Source organism: Heterocephalus glaber, unplaced genomic scaffold (assembly GCF_053883595.1).
Source record: "Heterocephalus glaber isolate CG9 unplaced genomic scaffold, H.glaber_assembly_v1.0 deba00001442, whole genome shotgun sequence".
NCBI lineage: Eukaryota > Metazoa > Chordata > Mammalia > Rodentia > Bathyergidae > Heterocephalus > Heterocephalus glaber.
Window position 1 is genome coordinate 34,156,044 of NW_028258296.1, and position 22,364 is coordinate 34,178,407.

General features: G+C 38.0%; 1 protein-coding gene across 6 annotated transcripts in view; it reads right to left on the reverse strand.

Moving 5' to 3' along the window:
- Plppr5 (phospholipid phosphatase related 5) overlaps positions 1-21,318 on the reverse strand; it is a 111,810-nt gene extending 90,492 nt beyond the window's left edge. For 2 of the 6 annotated variants that reach the window (XR_002390678.2, XR_002390677.2), the window contains exon 1: positions 20,013-20,341. Coding sequence is in view for 3 of the 6 variants with exons in the window: in XM_021247842.2 (XP_021103501.1) it covers positions 20,013-20,249 (237 nt within the window). In the remaining 3 variants the exon portion in view is untranslated. Of the gene's footprint in view, positions 1-20,012; positions 20,346-20,598 lie in introns of those variants that run through there. The other 4 variants (XR_002390679.2, XM_021247842.2, XM_004869104.3 and 1 more) reach the window with 4 other exon arrangements.
- Positions 21,319-22,364: the final 1,046 nt, after the last annotated feature.

The following is a 22,364-nucleotide window of genomic DNA, read 5'->3' on the forward strand; positions in this document are numbered from 1 at the left end:
AGGTAGAACTCTTGAAGACATTGGCATAGGAAAAGATTTCATGAAAAAAACCTTGGTTTCACATGAACTAGCACAAACAATCAAGAAGTGGGATCTCTTCTTATTAAAAAGCTACCCAACAAGAGGAACCCCCAGCAGTGTGAAGAGACAACCCACAATGTGGGAAAAAATATTTTACAGCTCTTTCTCAAAGGTCTATTATCTAGAATCTACAAAGAACTTAAAAAAATCAGACCTCCCAAATTTAAAGACCTAATCCAAAAATGGGCATCTGAAATGAAGAAACATTTCTCAGACAAAGAAGTAGAAATAGCAAACAAATATATGAAAAAATGTTCAACATCACTGGTCATTTGAGAGATGCAAATGAAAACAATGCTGAGATTCCACCTATCTCCGGAAAGAATGGCTGCTATCATGAAATCAACCAATAACAAATGCTGGCAGGGCTGCGGGGAAAGAGGAACCCTGCTCAACTGCTGGTAGGAGTGTAGACTCATGTAACCACTGTGGAAATCAGTATGGAGATACCTCAAAGAACTAGAACTGGAAGTCTCATTTGATCCAGCTACTCCCCTGCTGGGTATCTTTCCAAAAGAATTAAAAGAATCATTGCACAACAATATTTGTGCACCCATGTTCATAGAGGCACAATTTGTAATAGCTAAAACCTGGAAACAGCCCAATTGTCCATCAACTGGAGACTGGATAAAGAAAATGTGGGGTTTTAAAAAAAATAAAATTGAGTACTACTCAGCCATAAAAAATGAGATACGAGAAACATTTATGGCTAAATGTATATACATTTCTTAAGTAAAACAAATAGGACACACATGTATAAATACTGAATAGTTTCTCTAGTGTGAGAAACTGAAAGTGTAAATAAGGATCAAAATGTATAATAGATAATGTGAACTAGGAAGAAAAGGTCTGAAGGGGAAGGAAAAGTGGGAAGGGTAAGGGAAAAGAATAAATATAAGAAAATGAAAAAAATGGAAACAAAGTCTTTGTAAATAGGGAAGGATGGAGTGGTTGAAGGGAGGGCAGGGGAAGCGGGAAAAATATGAGAAACAAGATGTATTATGTAAAGATACAAATTCCCAATAATGAATGTCATTATATTGTATACCTAAAATGTACCAATAAAATTAATGAATGAAAAAAAAAGAAGAGAGTGTAGAACCTATTGATAATTAACATATTTAGGACCTTTAATAAAAGTAAATGAGAAGAAGAACACTTGCCCTCTTCCAAGCTATCAGGACACAGGACCGCCACTCTACCATGCCAACAAAAAGTAAGTGATCTGTCTTATTGAGGCTAGCAGTGGACAACATATGTTAATATTTGTGATTTTTAAATACAATTTTCCCAATACACTGGGGGATCCTGTTAAACTTCTTTTTCATTGTTTAATCCCATGTAACACAAGCTGCCTGGCAGTTAGAATTGTGCAGATTGATCCACGTATTAAGTGGACAGTGACAGAACCAGAATAGTTTTGGCTCCAGAAAATATACAAGTCCTCTGGTCTTTGGGGCACTTGCTGCCATAATGTGTGCTAGAAAGTAATTCCCTTTGAAGAAATAAAAAGAAAAAAGAAAAGAAAATCAAGAATGCCTAAATAATCCCATGAATAACCTTTCTTTGCAACATTTTAATACTTACAAAGAACTAGCAAAAAAAAAAAAAAAGAAAAGGAAGCGGGGGTGGGTGCAATCCACACACAGCAATGAATTTTTTCCTCCCACTGGGTAACACATGGAAGGGAAATCTAAATCCTCTGATCCAAGTTAAAGTTATAAAAGTGTTCTAATATTTTCACATACTTCTCTATTTCCTAATCTGTATAAAATATTTTTTATTTTTAGAAAAGTGTTTTTAAAAATTACATTTGAAACAGTTATAGCAAACCAAGTGTATAATTTGAAAAAATATTTTAAAAATTTATTCAGGTATCTCCTGAATCAAAATGATGCATATCAATCAAATGATATTCCCTTGATTCAAAGAAAAAAACTAGGAAACTAAATTTCTTTAATTATCAAAGTAAATATCTAGATCTGGTGTATGCAATGCAATTGTCACCAGCTTTCATCACTTGGCCACTAAACATTCAGAACTGGCTGGTCCAAACTGAGAAGTCCTGTAAAAGTGTAAGCAGATTTCAAAGACCACACAAAAGAAGAATGAAAAACAACTGCAGTAATGAATTTTCTATATTAATTACACATTGTAAAGATAGTATGGATACATAGGGTTAGTAAAATGTTATTAAAATCAATTCCACCCATTTCTTTTTTATTTTTTAATGTGTCTACTAGAAAATTTAAAACATGGCTTGCAATATTTTTCTGTTAGTTCTTATGGATCTAGATTCTATCTTTATGTTTCTAGCCTACCAGAACCTCAGACAATTGCTCAACAATCATAATTGCTTAATAGATTCTGAATTTTAAAATGAGCCATAGCAGAAGAAAGAGGCTGCATGGGTGTCATGGATATAGATTTCAGAAGCTGTATTTAGTATGCACATCTGATTGATTTCCTTAGGTACAAATATAAAATTAAACACGAGGAGAGCATTTAGAAAACTATTCATCATGTTTCTCTCTTGCAGTATCTTACTCTGTGGATGGATTAAACACATATATGTGAAACCGTAGTATATTGGATGGGTGTTTAAATCAACTGTCCTGACATGTGTCATGTTCCTGAGTTAGATCCAGTTCCAACATATCCATCACATCTGAGGTTTAACCTACCACAATCAATTTACTAGTCATGATTCCCCCATAGTCAAACTAGAAAAACATCACAGAGGAACCATCTTACAGAATCTGTATCTTGATTTTTTTCCCCTTAACTTCTTGTCTGAAAATAATCTGTCATTGTTTCTGTGGACATGTGCTACAGAGAATTTCTAATGTTTCTTTTTATGTGTGATACTGAGCTTTTGCTTATCAGCTAGGATTCTTAAATGTCCTTTTTATAGACACAAGCTATTTAGACGAAGCAAGTTCAATAAATTCTTCTCTGTAAACTATCTTCCCATGTTGTTTCCCATCCTGACATTATTGAAACCCACCTTCTTCCCAGTATATTTTCAATCACATTAGTTTCTGTATAATGAGTGGACGTTCTCTGATATTTGCTTGGGAAGATTTATCCTATGGTAGATAACTGGCCACTTAGAGACTCTTACAGAACATTCATGTCATACACAGTGCATATATATAGTAGATGGAGCTTTAGGAAAGTACATCAGTCATACAAATCAGTAAACAAAGAAAATGAATTATAATCGAGTGGCAAAATATCAAGAATGTTAACTATTTGAAATTTCAAAATGTCCATCCAAAATCCAAATTTCCATTGATGGTACTGGTATAAAGTAGGTCATGAATGTGACTTTACACAAAAGTGGTATAATCTTTTGACAGCTCTAACTTTACCTGTCAATAGCAGGAGAAATGAGTTTTAATTTATCTGACCTCTAAAATAACATTTCAATGATGCATTCTTGTTGCTTTCACTTATCTTTGTAGAACTACAACCTTGCTCAGTTCCTGGAATAACAAAAGCAATCAACAAATTACTGTTGAAGATAGAAAGGAAAGAAGTTTCTTCTTCAAAAAGTAGTGAAAATACACAATGATAGAAGTGCTGTGAGAATTAAATTAGCACCCCCACAATTAACATGTTCAAAAGCACTCACTTTTATACAATGAGCACCTATTATAAAGAAACTGAGTCACTGAGGTCGAGCAATGGACTCTACATTAAACTGATTAGTAGTTGAGGTAAATCCAAACCCAGGTATTACCTCAATAAATATTAGTTCTCATTCTTTCCTAACTAAACCAAGGACACTTGATAGGAAGATATGGAAACATGCTGTTAGCTGTTATTAAGAAATTAAAATGCCAAGGTCTCAGAGAAGCCTTGCTATAGACTGAGTCTAAGTCAACTACCTTCTTCACCAGGCAATGGCTGAGTGTCTCCAGGTCCTGGGCACTCGCTCAGGTATGGGAGTGAGTTGTGAGAATGTTAGCTTTCATGAAGGCTGTTTCTGCATGCATCTGGATACTTATGTGGCTAAATTTCTGGAATCAGAAGAACCTTTCTTGTTTTTCTTCACAACAGTTGCTCACTGTCAAATACCAAAGTTTTAAAATGCCAGAAATAAGTTCTAAGCTAACCTCGGCCAATATTTTGGCTGCATGACTGTGAGCAATCCTAATTTTTCTGAGCCTCGATTTTATCATCTCTAAATGATTCTAATATCCATGTCATGTATTATTGGTAACTTTTCTCTGAGCCATAGAGCACTACACAAATGTAAAGGCCATTTTCTGCTGCTGTCATTATCACATTATTATGTAATCCATGGATGCCAGTATGATCACCTCACATCTGTTGTCTGGACTCTGACCAGATTCAATCTCTGACCCCTTCTGAACTAGGAACTGTTGCCTCCTGGGTTGGAGTGTCTAACTGCTGGGGATGGACAACAAGCCCCACGCTTGACTGTGCCTGAGACCTCATCTCATGGCTTTCTTCTGCCCTTTGTCTCCTCTTGTCTCCAATTCTGACCACCCTGCCTCGTCTCACTAAAAGATGGTTTCCTCCACTTCACTCCCTTTACTTCCAGCATACTGCCCTGCTCTACCCTCCCACTCAGCCATTCAGCTCCAGGTTGGCATTTTTTCTATAACCCTAGTTCAGCACTAGTCTCCAATGTCCATGTGACTTCCTGTGAAAACTGCTTGCCAGAAACCTGCCTGTCCACATCCTTGCCCTGACCTTCCTGGTCCTCAAGGCGCCACACATCCCACCAGGCTCTGTAATCAAACCCTAAGCATCAGGGCCATTCCAGCCCCTTTTTCTGTCTGCCTGAATTGCCCATCTCTTCTCTCCTCTGCCTAGCTTTTCTGGTTTGACCTGTCTATGTACTGCTGAAGCTTTCACTTCCTTTGCCCTCTGAGGTTTGTTCTTGCCTTGTCATTAACCTGATTGCTTGTATATGCTTCTTTTGCAAACTTTAATGTCCCTCCTCTTTTGAATTCCTCCACGTTCTCCCTTCTAAGTGAAAGAAGCCAAGACACTAGCACATTCACATCATAAAATTTATGTAAATCCAATTAATCCAATCAAAGCTTGTTTGTGAAAAGCCTGTCTTATATGCTCTTTTGAAGTCACTTCCCATGAATGGAAATCTTAATTAGATGACTAAATTTAGGAGAGTGTATCTTGCAAGAAAACCATGAACATTTAATCTTTGATACTATAAACTGGAAAATCCAAGTTTCTCCTACCAAGAATAGTACTGTTCAGTTTCACATTAAGTTCAATCAGTGCTTTCCTGAAGAACTACAATATCATATCTTCAGGTTCTAGAACAATATATAAATATATATTTCACTTCAATTGCCATTTATAATAAGAAAATTGAAGGTATTTATTACACAGATGAGCACACTTGTTATGTAATTTAGAAAATGCAAGTCAAGACAACTTAAAAACAGCAATATAAATAAATTTGGTAATTTAAATTTTAATTGTACATTCCCAAAATGCATTTTTATAATTATAAAAATATTAGTCTTCAGCATTGTCCGTGGTGCAAAAAAGACAAAATCATGTAGTGTATGTGTCACAGAAGTTAACTTCTTACAATTAAAACATGTAAAAATTTATTTCTGTGGTATTTTTATTTCTAAGTGAGAAAAACATAAAAGTTCTGGAACATACTTAGCAACTGAGACCTATGTGATAAATATTGCCCTAGATTCCTTACAACTCTAAAATAACATTTTTCTTTTTTCTGTCAATCTAGTAAATTAAAATCAGTCACCAAAATAGAATTACAGTATGTTTGTTAGACAAATAGATTTAGAAGGTAAAGAAAGTAAGGCTAAGAGGTTAGAATATGAATCACAGGTTTACCTCTGAAGCTTATAAAGAAATCTGAACTTTAGTCTATTGAGTATCATTAGATTGTATTTTCTGCCAAACAGTCCTATGTTCTGAACCTAATTATTTCTGTCCTATCCATCCTCCCATTTCAGACATGTTTACTGTTCTTTCAACCCACCAAGCTTCCTCCGCCCAAATAACTGCATGCTGTTTCCTTGGAACACCTTTACCTCATTGTCCTAACCAGCTAACATTCCCTCCTCTCAGAAACATCCTCTTTCACAAGATTCACTCTTCCATCTTCCTCATTTCACTCACACTTGCTGATATATATTCTGTCAGAATCAGTCAACATACACTAAACTAATCCAGGGGCCCTTTTTCCCATCTGTGACTATCTACAACCCATCACACACAAAGCCTCCTCCAAGAAGGACTTGGTAAATGTTCTTTACACATTAAAGAATGAATTCCTGAATACCAGGTCACTGTGCATTAACATGATTGCTGGCAGGCTACTTCATTTGCACCCATTTCATAAGGTGAGGAGTTAATTTACACTTGTTTAATATTTCACTCTAATTGGGAAATCCTGAATTTCACTGAAAAGTATCCATAAACTATAAAGTCCTAATTTCACTTTCCCTGTTTTCCCTGAAGTTAACTTAAATAGTAAGTGATCTGCTTGCCCAAGCCGCACTGAATCTTTCTTTACTCATTAATGTCATTCTCTAAAGTACCACTAGTTTTTATCATGCTCTGAGGAAAGAAACTCTTCAAAAATAGTTCTATGTACTAAGTCAAGTGTTTCAATTCCAAGCTATGATTACTCATGAAAACATACAGGGTATTATTCAGATATCCTGAGTGACAATAAAATCGTGACTCATTTCATTTAGAAATTCTGCCAGCTATTTGAATGTACCATCACAAGAACATAAAAAATAAAGAGCTTTAATTTTGCCATATATACATATTGCAGATGTAAAATATATTGATGGCTTAACTTATGAAGTTGAAAGGGAGATGAACTGCTTTTAAGTCACCTAATTTACTTTAGGGAAATTTTTTAAAATATATATTTAAATTGATAAAATGTCACACTTATTGAAGAATATACACTACATAAATACATAAGTGATAATGTCACAAACATATGTGCTATGTATAAGAAAGGCATGAAAAAATGAATTAGTATTTATAAAATAAAAATATAATTATGTTAAAGATTTTTAAAACAATATGATAGGTATTTGGTATATTCTCCAACTCTAGTAAATGAGATTTGTTTTAGACTACATTCTGTATAACATAGATTAAATAAAAAATGAATATGCATAGGAAAAATATCTGAAATTATTGATGAATGGATATAAAATAAAACATAAAATATATGGCTTTTGAAAATAAAAGTCAGGCTTTATAATCCTAAAATCTGTGGATGTGTACTGAGGATATTTTATCATAAAGGTAGCATTCATTCAAGTGTCTAAAACAGTAACAGTAGTCTTCAATAAGAGTACCTAATATGATTTTAATTTCTATTAATCACTTTCTTCTAAAATACACAGGTAAGTATTTATACTGTATACACCATTTGAAGGCATTATATTAAGTAATATGTTGTGAATAGAAGGCAAAAATATGTAAAATATATTTGCTAGTCTATATTGATTTATAATCTTTTGATAGACAGTTTGTAATTATCTGTGATGTATAATCATATAGTAGCACTTGTCAGGAGTTTGATTTTAAAGATTGAGAAGACTGGATCAGTTTCAGACAGAGAAAAATCCCATTATATCTTAGCAGTATCTGCTGTGATCACACGAGAGGGACAGTGTACATCATCATGTTGTGTCTTCACCAGTGTAGAAAAAAGGGGAATCTATTTTTTTTAAATGACAAAATTGACTACAATGTGGTCCTATACCCACCCAAGGATAGTGGATTAATGAACAAAATAGTATCCAAAATAGGTATTTATCAGAAGTAAAAGTACACCTGAAATGCATCATTCAGCACTCAACATAAAAGGTATAAGACATCTGGAGAATAGATGTAGGGAGCCAAAATGGCAGAACAAACTCAAATCCATGTCATGGGAAGATGAAAATTTGCAATCTCAAGAAAGGTAGTCAGAAAACTGAAAAATAACTTCAAATATTGGGAAACCACCTAGACTGCTCATATGGCTTCAAAAGGTTGAGAGAAGCCAGAAAGCAAAAGATTCAATAAGACAGCCTTTATTTTATTGGAAGATAAAATGTTCTAATAGACTTGTTTTATCCACAGAAAGAACTGCCTGGGGAAGCAATCTATCAGTCTACTGCTCCAACTAGAGCTCAAACCTTTCCAAATGAGATATCTAGTGATACAGAGACCAGAAAAATGACCTGACTTTCTCAAGGTCTAAAAGCTAATAAGGCAGAGTAAGAAAGAATACTCAGAGACTCACAGGGAACCACTGTTCATTTTTGCCTTGTTTCCTTTCTAGCAACTCACTGCAAATCCACAGCAACCCTTCTCTTTTTTCAAGAGTATATAAGACAATGGGAAAGGTGATTATCCAAAAGAGAATTGATAGGAAAAATAGGTTGTTGTTGATTCTAAGTGTCAAAGAAAGAGTTATCAATGAAGGAGCCTGGAGCTACCTAAATTAAAAGATGGAAATATTGAAATGGATGAAAATGAAGACTAGAGAGAATACCAAAGCACAACATTGCAGAGAACTGCTTTTCAAGTCACCACTGCTTCCCAGGAAAACTCACTAGGACTGACCAGGAGTTTTTGCTATTATTCTAAAAATATCCCTAAGAATATTTAAATAAAATATATGAGTTCAAAATATATGAGTTCAAAATAGACCCTTTAAAAATATATGAGTTCAAAATATATGAGTTCAAAATAGACCCCTTAAAAATATATGAGTTCAAAATAGAAATACATAAATGCCTATGCTTTTCTCTTAGACTATTCCACCAATAGCTCTTACATGCCTCTAACTTGTTGAAAAACCTTAAAGAAATGACCATGTCTCAGCCACAGTAGATATGCTATATGTTAGTTATACTGTTATATTAAAATTGCACTATAAGAATTTAAAATCTGTGAATCAACAATTATTTTTTATAAAACTTAAGCATGGTTCAAATGTTTTACTTTTATCTAAGAAGACCTGTTGTTACAAACATAAAAGAAATATCACAGAGCCAAATGATTTAGGAATTAAATGGGTTGGTTTCTTCATCTCTTGCTACTCTTCATTATCATAACTATAATGTTCAGAAAATTCTTTGGGGTCAACAAGAATAAAGTCACAAGAGTAAAAATATCACATTCTCTTCATTTCTGTCTCTCAATTAATTCTGCCCTACAGAGATTCACTGCAGCAGGCTGTAGACCCTCCAGGAGAAGGCGAAAGATAGCTCAGTGCTAGTGACTAGGGCTACCCTCATGTTAAAACCACGTCTAGAACCATTCAGCCCAGGAGGCTATTTCTTTCATGTGAGATCATGGGTTAGTGCCTTAATCTTTGAGTCTCATTGATCTCACCTTTAAATTGAGATAGCAAGAGGGTCAATCTCACAATGTTGCTGTGAAGGCTAACTTAGTTAATATGTGGAAAGTGCTCGTGACAATATGTGATATATACCAAGTCCTCCATATATGTTAGCTATCTGTATAATTTCTCATTAGTTGTGTGGTATTGAACAAGTCATTTAATGTACAAGCATTGATCTGAAGATTAAGAGATAAAGCTGTATGATTTTTATGTCCTCTTTCATGGCTAAAAAGTTCCAACTATGAAGTACTGTGTAGTCTTTCACATCGAATTCACAAATCTTTTCTAAAAATAAAATGGCAGAAAGCACCTGATATTGTGGCTTGAATAAAGTGTCTACTGGATTCCCATATTATTCTAGACTAAGCTCAGAAAAAATGAAAAGGGGACCCCAAATAATCATGTGATGAGGAGCCAGAGCAAATAGGAAACAAAGGTTTCTTTGTGAAAGACCAAAAAAGTTGTCATGTAGTCTTGACTAAATCTCCTCATTCATTTTAGTGACTGAGCAGACCCAAAACTGCCCAGGCACGTGTGAAGGAAGAGGTCACTGTCACCAAACCAAAGACATTTTATTCTTCTTTTAATTGGAAATGTTAGGGATTCATTTTAAATAACAAGATGAATCCCCAGGTGCACTATCTCAATCCAGTGCTGCTTGATTTGGTGTCTGTGAGAACATGACATTCTGCTTTGATGAGGTCTCTGGAAACACAAGATGCTGCTGAGGATGAAAAGTGCTTCTATGCACCCCAGTGTGAGAAAAAGCTAAATCTGAAATGGAAATTTTTTTTTAAGTACAGTTTCTGCTGGCACTATTGAAAGCACCCTTTTAAGAAAGGGTTCATTGCACAAGAAACACATAGAGGTTCTAGTTACATCAACACAATCCAAATTCCCTTTGAAAGGACATCCCCCAAGTTTTTGATATCATGCAACTATACTAGGAGTACATTTATACTTAAGTGGCCTGCTATTTCCCAGTATTGCTCTGAAAAATTAAGGGAGGGCTTTTGCTGTTTTTACCCTGTTTGGGGATTTGGAGCAAATCAGCTAACTTTAAAGCTTAATTTCAAGTAATGATGCACATGGAAAGTTCTCATCAAGTATTTGTTCATAGAAAGTATGAATGAAGGAGAGAAGGAGGGAGGACATAGGAACACAAAGGAAAGAACTTTTTACACCTCCATTCTTTCTATACTGCTTCAATTTCAAGTGTTTCAGATATTTTTATACCATGCCAAACATAAAGCACACCTCAATAAGTAAAAAGTTTCAACAGACTAGCAAAATATGAATGTGCTGACAAAGAAAATAAAAATATTAAGTTATCCACTTAGCTAAATTATTTTTAAATGTGCATTACAAAAATAATGTGGATAAAGAGACTCAGTTCCCAAATTATGAGCACTACAGTTTAAGCCACTTCATCATAATCTGTTATATGCATGTACCCATTTGTTTATGTTCTGATTGGGAAAGCTAAGCTAAAATACTACTAAAAGGGAAAATCTTGTATAGTAACATTGTATTATAAAAGTCCACCCCAAAGTTGCTGCCAAGTCTTTATGCTGTCTGTATGTTAATTACCAACTAATTTAGTTCACATTGTGGATGTAAAAAGAAATTTTTTATTCATGAAAGCTGACTTTTAATTAGTGTGATGAATGCTAAAAATGGTCTTATTGGTGAAATCAAAGATTTTAAAGCAATGTGCACTGACTAAGATATTCTGGAGACATTTCCCACCCTTGAATGAGCAGTGTATGAGAAGCTGGTGGGGCTCCTACCCTATCCCCGCTGTTTTATTCAGAATGGATCCAGTGTCCAGTCATTGTTAGGTTAGGATTTGGGGTTGGAGAATGTCAGCCTCAGGACACAGAATCCCACGTTGGCTGTGCTGGCCTTTCACACAGAGTTTATTAATCCTGACACCTCAAAGTTCAGAGTGGAGAGCTCATTGAGCTTACAGAACGGGGTAGTTGGACTGTTGTGCTTGTTTGAAGGAAAGGTTATTAAATGACTCTGGTCTCAGTAGATTTTAGCTTGATGGTTACATTCAAATTCATTTTAACCTCATCACCTAGAACTTCAATAGACAGGCACCTGGACACCAAAATGAATCACCAAGTTTGGCAGGACAGAATTCCCTTGAGTCACTTTATAATATCCTGACTTTTCAGATGCTCAAGTCTAGTGAGGAAACATTTAAAACTATGCTATAACACAAAGGGATCATAGGAATGTAGCCATTTGAACTTGGAGAGTCCAAGGAATTGATCCTATGTCAGAATGTTCCAGAAAGTTGGAACAAAAAGTTTTCGCTTGTTTGTTTGTTTTGGTGAGGGGAGAAGTCATGGAAGGAGGATTACAGAAGTTCAAGGAAAGAGAGATAAATGTAAATTTATTCAAGAAATTACAAATGCAATAACCCCTCTCTCTCTCTCCCTCTCTCTCTCTCTCTCTCTCTCTCTCTCTCTCTCTCTCTCTCTCTCTCTCTCTCTCTCATATTCTCTCAGTGAGAAATACTACCAAAAACACTTTTTATAAAGTTTAAAATGTAGCTGGCCTGGAAAAAAAACTTTGGAATTGTGTTTCTAATCCCCCCCAAATGGTAATTTTACTGACAGTGATTCTCAGACTACAGCTGTCATAAGACTGAAAGAGTAACCAGCCTGAGTGAAAACTGCCATTCCCAGAAATAGTTTAAATAGTACTCAATATAGAACTGTTTCATATGTTTTAAAAAATCATCTATCAAAATAATATTCCTTACAATTCTCCAAAGTCTATAAAAAAACAGTCCTCTTAACTACAGATTAAGATCACACCTCTGACATCAGTGTTTGCCCTCTCAACCTTTATGGATAAAATGCCGATTCTGGAAAATCAAGTTGTATTGGCTAATGTGCTGGTCTTAGGAATCCAGGAAGTTTTTTCTTCAAACAGATTTTAAATTGCCCTTTCATATTTTTTTAACAGGGGTATACTTTATTAAGCATGTGGTTACTATAAAGGACACACTGTTATATAATCAAGATGCTTTATGTCTTTCCTGCCTAGAAGGAATGCCACCACTTGTGCTGTGAATCACATTTGTAAGCAACTGCATGAAGTCGACAGAACACTGGACTTAAAGGAATAGGTTCAGATCCAGGATGTGTCATTTACCAGCCAGAGTAAATTGCTAAAGCTCCCTAGATGTGTTATCTCATACACTGTGCCATCTGAGAGGATTATGTGAGCAGTAACTGGCTTACTTCCTTCATTCAGTAGAAATGATTAAATGCACTTGATGTCACTTTCATCTACACTATCAATAAAAGTTACTAGCATTTATGATAAAGAGCTGTCATCTATTGAACACTTAGCACATGCATGTGTTTACTTATTGTAAATCCCACATTAAGTATTACTATCTTAGCTTTATAGACAAAAGAACTGAGGCTCAGAGATGTAATCTCCAGTGGTGAAGAGCAGGGAGTATGCTTTATTCATTTTCTATCCCCAAGCAACGGCACTGACCTTAATATACAGTTCATGCTTTATTTTCATTCAAAACTTTTATAAATAATGTATTTTTGGCACAGTGAAATATAAAAATCAATACGCTACAATAAACCACCTAACAAATAGTATCTGATATCAGTAGTGCTCCCTCTAAACATTATTTATTTCCAATGAATAGGGTGATTGTTAATAATAATCTTGACATTAAAGTTTACTGAAATATTTCAAAAAACATATTTGAGTATTGGAATAATAGTCTGTAATAATTAAAGGCCACTTTACAGTTATACTGTTGGCTTTTTATTTTTACTATTCTACATGAAAATCAGCAAAGAATTATAAACATCATTCATAATTCATTTTTCCAAACCACAGTGAGTGGGGAAGGCTGGAAAATGATGCTAACCATCTCCAATGACCAAGTGGTTTCAGACCCCAGGTTACCTGCTCACATTAGGTTTCTTGTATATGTATGGAGTGACTTATTGTCTCTAAAGTGTTTTCTCATCCGTCCAATTCTTACAACAGTTCTGAATAGTAGGAAGGAGTAAGTTAACATTTATAGATATGTCAACTGTCTCAGAGAAGCTACATGGATAATGAGTGCTGGGGGAAAGAGGAAGAGAGGAGAAGTGGAACAGGAGCAAGGAAAGGGAAATAGAGAGTGAAGAGGGAGAAGGAAAAGCTAGCTGGTGTTCTGATTCTGGGATCTTTACTTTTCCCTCAGTAGCAGCATCTCCTTAACAGGATGCAAAACAGAGAGGATACATGTAAAAAGAAAGACAAAGAATAATGAAAGAGGAAGAGAAAGAAAAAGGGAGGAAGAAGGAAAAAAAGGGTGATGTGAATGAATGAGTATTAATGATACTATCTGAGTAAAGCAAGATATTGAGAAATACCAGGCAGTGTTCAAACAGACCATAAGCCTCAAAGAGAAGTTCCTTTAGGGGATACTGCACATTGTTGATAATCTGATTAAATCATGGAGACTCTTACTAAAAAAATGGCATGCACACATAAATATACACAAAATTTTACACACAATTCCTGTGCATTCATTGCAAAATATCGTGCTAGGTCCCACTTTTAAAAATATGCCCTAGAAACAAAGGTGGTGTCAGCTTTCCATTCTCTGTAGTCTGCAGACCTGGAGCCAGAGGGTGGATCTCCATCAATGTGGGTGCCTGCAGCACTGTAGCAGCATGTGGCACTGAAATAAGAGGTGAACCTGTCTATCAGAACAACAGGACTTTGAATTCCTTCTGCTGCCACCCACCTTTCCACAATGTTTCCAAGCTTAATAGGATGTGAAATAATTTCCTGCACCACTCCTAGAGACCATTATCTACAATGGAACACAGAGCGTCCCATCAAATCAGGAAAACTGAAATCAAGGACAAAAAAAAATCTGAGACAATTGTGACTTTCTTGGCATTGAATTACTTGACTAAAAATCTTTAAAAAATAGTCAACATGTCAGAATAAAACTGTTTAACAAAAGAACTAAATGCAGCCGGGGATTTAGTTTCACTGCCTGCTGCGCAAGCTCAAGGACCCGAGTTCAATCCCCAGTACCAAAAAAAAAAAGAAAAGAAAAGAAAAAAAAAGAACTAAATGCACAGGTTTGCATGATTGGTGGTGTGTCTGTGGGACTCTGAATTGGTCATCTAGCCTCTCTCCATCTAAGGCTCCTTTACAATTTTACTGTGGAAATGAACTACATTAATGAACGTCAACAACTTAATCTGACATAATAACCTTACCACATGTCTTATACCTCATTGGTAAAATGGATTTAATGATAGTATGTTTAAAAAACACATGATCATGGGGAGAATTACATGAATAAATGTATAGGGTCTGGTGCATATGAAATGAAGAATAAATATTAGCTAGTGTTATCTTACCTAGTGAAATGGGGGGGTCATTAAAGATGAGAATCATTAATTTGATTCTAAGAATAGAATTCTTGTTTTACTTTTCTTACTATTCAGACTCCCCAATTTATGAAGCTGGGATTGAACTAGGTGGTTTCTGTCTATCTCTAATAAATACTTCAGTCTTGGAATATACTAACAAAGGTATTTTTGCTAAGATCTTTACATAGTCTTGGTTGAAAACTGCAATCTTAGAAGGAATAATGGTAGTGAAACACACATGGCTGGCCCCAACTCTGACACATCCATGTGTTAACTCATTTTCACACTAAAAATGACATTATGAGACCAATATTCATATTATTTCTATTTTATAGTTGAAGAAATGAGGCATACCATGGTACAGAAAGACTGACTTAAGTTCTCATAGCTGGAAAATGACACACCTGGGTTTCAACCCAAGCAGTGTCAGACTCCAGAATCTGTGCTCTTAACTTTGACATGTACTGACACTGTAAGAAGCGGTGAACTTATTTCTAGTTTATGAATGATTTGCCGAAGTCACATAACTAGTAAGCTAAAAAAACAGGATAAAAATCTAGAATTGTCTGTCACCTGTGTTTGTACTTTGTTTCCTATATCATGCCACATGAGTGAGTTCCAAGAATGAGGACAGCAGGGGACACCAAGGTGAGGTTTGGGGGAGAGAAAGTCTATGTCTATGGGAAAGCTTGGCATATGAAATGCCTTTCAGTCATTGCCATCTTAGGACGGCAACCTTAGGATGGCAGCAGGACCTGTATCCCTCACATCAGAGTCTCATCTTTCTGATGCAGACATAAAGAATCTGGGATGTCCTTTAACCTTCAAACCCACCCTGCCTGGTGTCAGGGCCCACTTTGGCGATGCTAGTTTTCTTGATCTTGATCCTGGCTCTCTGAAGATGGATAATCTCACTTTGTCTCCTTCAAGTCATTTGTGTTGCCCAAAGACCTAAAGAACAATAACTCTGAGTGGTCCCCAAATCCAAATTTGGAAAGGATAAACCACTGCCATCACTATTTCCTTCAATCAATGAAAACCAAATATCATTAATTAAATTTCTATCTGGGTATGCTTTTATGCATCACTTTAACAAATGCTACACAGATCAAACTAAACAATACCCGTTTTCAGGGTTTATAAACCATATCATCTATGTAAAACAGCCCAAATTGTCTTTTTTCTGGAAACATATTGCACAATGTTGGGGACAGAATTTAAAATGATAATATGTAGACACATTGATAATGGAAGAGTTTTCTACACTCTTGTCTTTGAAATGCTGTGCAACACCACCCATCAAACTATGTCCCTGCTCATTTCCTAACAAACTCTCAGCCGGGCATTCCAGTTCTCATAAACACAACTTCAACCTATGTCTTCAGTCATGGGTCCTTCTTTCCCCTGGACATGACTCTTCAAGATGAACCAATACCTGTCTCGAGAGTAGAGTCTGCATTTTCTGCCTACATGGACTTGTTCACGAAACTATTCCCGTGATGTCCTAACTCGGGTGTCATTTCAACTTCTTCTTTAACACAAACCTCAAATGCCACCATCTCCTCCAAGAAGCCCTTCCTTACCCCTCTAACAAAAGTGGTTTTTTTCTTCTCTGTGTCGTCAGATATCTTTGTGGTACATGAATAATGTTTTATAAATACATATGTACATATATACAACTTTTATTATGATTAGTTATATTATGATCTTTAGCATGGTTAGCTAATTTCCCAAATTAGGACATGAATTTCTCTTGACCAGTGACCATGATTTTCTCCTGAACTTGCCTTAACAACTTCTATTCTGCCAAATATAGTACTTGGAACACTACACATAAACAGTGAACAGTTATTGTATTAATAATAATGTTCAGCTAGGGATGTGGCTCAGTAGTAAGCCACTTCCCTAATGTGCACAAGGCCCCAGGTTCAATTCCCAGCACACAAGAGGTAGAATAAAATAAATAATGTTGATGATATAGTGAACTCTTACGGAGTACAACTGTGGACTAGGAATGACATTTACATATTATAACTAATGTAACATTCAAAATCCTTTCACTGGGGGACGTGAAACTTAACAAGGTTAAATAAATTGTTCAAGGTTACACAGCAAGTAGGGTTCCCAACTCTTATTATAGCAGTGGGCTATATCTTGGATCCAAATTTATTAGATTCTCAATCAATTCAACACTGTATAAAGTGATAAAATGTGAAGTATATATGGTTTTTAAATTTTAGATAAATTACACAAGTATGAAACAAATCTATAGAGTGTAGCAGAGAAGGGGGCTACTTTTCAAAATTTCTCTCAAAGATTAGATTTGACTTTTTAAAAATACCTATATCTTTATAAATATATAGATAAATATCTACATATAGATATATATTTATATATTGAAATATATATAAAATATAAGGACATACATAAAAAGATATATATCTATGTATAGAAAGATATCTATAAATATGTATCTTTCCATATATAGAGAGACAGAGTTATCACCATAAGAAATGTAATTGAAAACAATTCTGAGACATTTATGTAGAACAACTATTTAGGAGAAAATTGAATTTTCATATTGTAATAGAAAAGAAGTGGAGTCTTGGAAGTTTAATAGTCTTAGGTTAAAATTATGAGAATAATCTCATAATATTTTAGTCCTGATCCTTGGGCATGTTACTTAATCTTTCTAAGTCAACATTTTCCCAATGTTGCATGGTCCTGAACAATGACAGCTTTCAGAGATAATTCAAATATTAGATGGACATAAAATATGTGGAAAACCTGTTGGAGTATCTAACATAAGGTAACAACTCCACTGATGTTGGATATTATTAACACTGTTTTCAAAAATATTTCTATGTCAAGGGAGTATGCTACACCAGTGTTCTTGAGAAGAACACTGGAGAGGCATAGCTGCCATACAATTTCTACTCTTCTTGTGGTGACAGAAAGTGCTACACCTAAGAGCAGAAAGGGAAACAAAGTCCCGGATCAGCCATCCTCCAATTCCCAACACTTCCTTCTTTTCAAACTGACTCCATTTTATTCTTTTGTAAAAAAAGGTCCAAACAATGAAAACCAAATTTGATCCACCCTATAAATAATCTATCCACTTTTATCTTCAGTGTCTGCTCCAGCACCTTGCACCTGTCTTTCAGAGAACATGCTCGTTCACAGCAGCAGAAGTAGTGTGATGTTTGGCATCAGATCATGGGTACACAAACATCATATCCACCCTGTTTTGTTTTCAGATGTTTCCAAATTATTACCTGAACCTTGGTTTCCTCAACTATTAACTGGAAACAGAATTTCCTGGAAGGGCTGGTCTACAAAATATACGCATCCACAGCCATACAAGGCCCAGCACAGAGTAGACACTCAGTAATGACTAAGTAACTCCCTTCCTCCTGCCTAGGTTCCTCCTAAGTGGAAAATCATCCAAATCTGCAGACCAACATAGCATTGGCCACAAGGGATGGATGGTTTGGATCTGAAAAGAGCTACCTCATATAACTAAGACATAAAATGGCAATTACCAAGAGACAGGTTACAGACACTATTGATGATGGTTGAAACCAAATCAATGACCTGAAAGTAACTCGCTTTGTTTCCTTTTTAAAATAAAATACCCTTTAAAAATCCCTTAATTTCCTGGAAAACATGTACCTGGAAACCCAGGAAGTCAAAAAGGCCTAAAGATCAGATCAGTTTTTTCTCTGCCTTATTTTCAGATGGAGAAAACACAAACATGAAGCTGGATTTTGTGTTTCTGGTACATTTCAGAAAGCTGCAATGTCAAAATACAAATCAAAACATTTCCTGGGGCAGTGACTAACATATTTCAAACCATCATGTTAGAGATGAATCTGAACTCTGTTATCACCATACCTGTGATAAACAAAGTTACTTTGAAGTTATCAAAAAGTTGCTTGGTTTGTTCATAACATTCTATTTTTTGTGTTAAAAACTTTCATTATTTTGTAAATTATTAAACCTTTTCCTTAAAATCAAAGAAGAGGTGAACATGAAAGCTTAAAAGATACAACAGATGTTCTTAACATTGGTTAAGAGGAATTTATAACTTCAACTACTGTCAATAACATCTCACTTTCTCTCTTCATTTTTTAATTTACTATTCATTATTTGGGAGGATAGAGAAGGATATCGACTGCATCAGAGGAAGGTAATTTCCTCCAATACACTGGGAATATAAAGGAGCCACAGTGTAGCAGGTTTTCTACAGAAACATCACCCAGTCTCCTAGGAATAACTCTGCACTGTATTCACACATGTAAAGGATGATGTGATTATCATCTCCATCATTTCATATGTATGTGTGCATAAATTAGTGTGTGAGCATGGATCTGTATATTCATGCTCTCACTTATACACATACACCCCCAGTCCATAAACCCACAAGGCTTTACCAGCCGGGTTCCAGGAGGCAAGGACTGGAGCCCACAGAGGGAGCAGCCTTTAAATAAATCTGAAGTGCTCTTGTGATTAAGACAGCGCCGACCTTCCAGCAAGGCACTGTTGCTGAGGCCTCTTCATTTAGAAATTGCCACATTCCATTTTAGATATCTGTTCTCTGGCCAGCTTAGCCCACTGGTCCTTTCAGCCCAACCGGTGAGAAATGGTAAAATGGGACTGCGCCCGGACTCTGGAAGCAGAAGTCCCTTCCACACCCCAGCAACTGGCTCCTTTCCCTCCTCGCTGCCCGGCTGCCGCTCATCTTCCCGGCGTCCAGGGGTGGGGGGCGAGTGAGGCGAGGCCACAGAACGGATGGAGCCCACGTTCGCCCCAAGCTCACCTCCTCCCGGTGCCCGCACCCACCCATCACTGGTACAGTCGTTTTCCCCTTCATCGCCTCCCCGTCACCCAACGCTGCAGCCGCCAGGGCTGCGGGGGTGGTGTGGGAAACACGGGGGTTCCTTCGCCCCCACCCCTGCGCACCCTAGAAGAGAGCCCGCTGGGGAAGGGGCTGCAGCAACTTGGAGGAACTTAGGCGGGAGGCAAAGGCTGCCGCGCCTCAGCCTCCGGGCGGCGGGGCCTCCGCCCGAAGGCGAGGGCAGCACCACCCCCGGGCTTACCACGAGCACGGGGACCCCGGCGGCCAGCGAGTAGAGGAGCACGGGGGGCACGGCGCTGCGGTCCTCCGGGCCCGGGTAGGGCTTGCGGTAGGCGTTGTCGTGGCAGAAGAAGCCCTGCACGTTCACAGTGAACGTGTCGGTGTATTCGAAGTAGTACGCCAGCATCACCGTCCCGGCCATGATCACCATCTGGAAATAGAGCATGCTGCTGGTGAGCGCCGCGGGCAGCCGGGGCATGCACGCCTCCCGGCCGAGCCTGGCGAGCCCCCGCCCGGGTCCTCGGAGGGAGGCGGCCGCCCGGCGCGGGGGCGGCAGGAGGACGCGGAGCGGAGGGAGGCGGCCGCTGGAGCGCAGGCGGAGCAGTCCGGGCTGGAGGCGCGGGCAGGCTGCGGAGGAGGCGGCTACCGCCGGACGAGCCCCCGCTCCCCTGCCCGCCCCCTGCCCGCAGCAAGCGCCGCCCGCCCGGGCGCGGGGTCGCGCGGAAAGGCGGGGGGGTCCCGGGGCGGGAGCATTCGTGGGACTGCGGCGCTGGGTCCAGCCCTCTGGCCCCGGGAGGACGCGGCGGCGGCAGGCGGGACAGCGGCACCTGGACCCCTCGAGGGGCGGAGGCTGTGGAGCTGGAGGCGCTCCGGGCGGGGGTAAAACCAAACTCCAAAGGGGAGGGGAGGCAGTAGAGATGGAGCTTCTAGAAACTCCCTTTCCAGGCACCAGCTGGGCTGTTTGAGAAACCCGCACAGCGCCCGGGAAAACGATGCGTGGCCCGTCTTCCCCGCTCAGAGGCCACCGAGCGCAAAGTGCCCGGCGCCGCGCGTGCAGCTTGGCTTCCTTAACCCGCGCAGGACACCAGCCAGAGGTGGTTTCCAGGTGCAGTTGGGAAAATGAAATCAGAGAATTTGGGATTCGGGTTTCTTTGCCTCCTCTCCAGCTTCATGGGGCTTTGTTATCTAAGAATACGGAAATCATGGTTTGTAGCTCCACAAACATCATCTCTTGCACCTTGCTCCTTATTCGTTGTGTATATAATCTTGCTCATCTTCTCAGTCTCCTTTTATCAGGTGCTAATGAGACCAGACATGGCAGGTTCTTGGGACCCAGCAGTACTAGTCACCAGGGAAGAGGAAAAGGCTGTTTGCCTCATTTCGCTATGTCAGGAGTTCAGGGAACTGCAGGGATTCCTCTGGGGTCAGGTGAAAGGAGGAGACCAATGCAGGCTCCTTACACATGCATACAAAATGGACTCATACGTGAGCATCCACGCCTGTGCGTGGATATGCGAGTCACTGCAGAACTGCATATACACGCGAAGAGCCCGTTCTGAGACGCGGTGTGGTCCCTGCTGCGAGCTCAGAGCCTGGCACTCACTGCCCACACTCTCCACTCCAGTGAGCAGGGAGGAGGCTTGTATACAAGGCAAGGGGAAGAAAATATTCTTAGAACTCTGCCCGTCTCATTAAAGCATACGATTACCTTAGCAGGCTTCAAGAATGTTAATTCGTTTTAATAGGTTGTCGCTTGATGACTTTTAGAAATTGGCCTTTATCATCAGGAAAATACTTATTAAACATGGTTAGGCTAAAGGAAAGCAGTTGAAAATTGTCAAATCTTTGCTGTTTGGAGATGGGAGAGTAATGATATTGCTTTTTAAAATTTTGAATATGTGTTATATACATCTTCATGTTATTGTAAATTATCATTCAACAACCAATTAGACTGCACTAACCCATGTGTGTAACAAGCAATTTGGAGCAGTGGAAATCAACTGTTCCTAAATGGACAAGTAATACTTATTGTATTATGAAAATGTAACTACTCTAAGATATATGGTTTAAGTCTTCACTCCGAAAATCATTCTACAACTATCAGGGTGTTTTAAACTGCTTCCGTGATTCTAAATAGGAATCCTGCAGACCTTCCCACTTAATAGAATTTTTGGCAGAATGATGTTAATTACTAATGGTAACTCATTTGTTCCAGCTAATGGAAGCAAGCATGATTTTCAAAATTAAAATATATTGTAACACAGTTAATGCATATTGAGTGCAATGTAATAAGGCAAAAACTTTGCCTGTTCCTAGCATTGTCAAAGTATGGCTGATTGTAGGTATTCAATGAGTATTTGTTGAATAAATTAATAAACTGACTCTTCTGACAACAAGAAAGTGTTTTCACATTTGAAATGTGTCCAAGGTCCAGAAATCACAGTTTTTATGTTTCTGCTTAAGCACAGCCCACACATTGGCATGGTCACATCCACACAGAATGTCTGAGGCTGGTGTAAGGGCAGCCATTTTGGTTGCTACCTCAGTTTCCATGCCACCCTGCCACTTGCCAACTCTGGAAACCTGGGCAGGG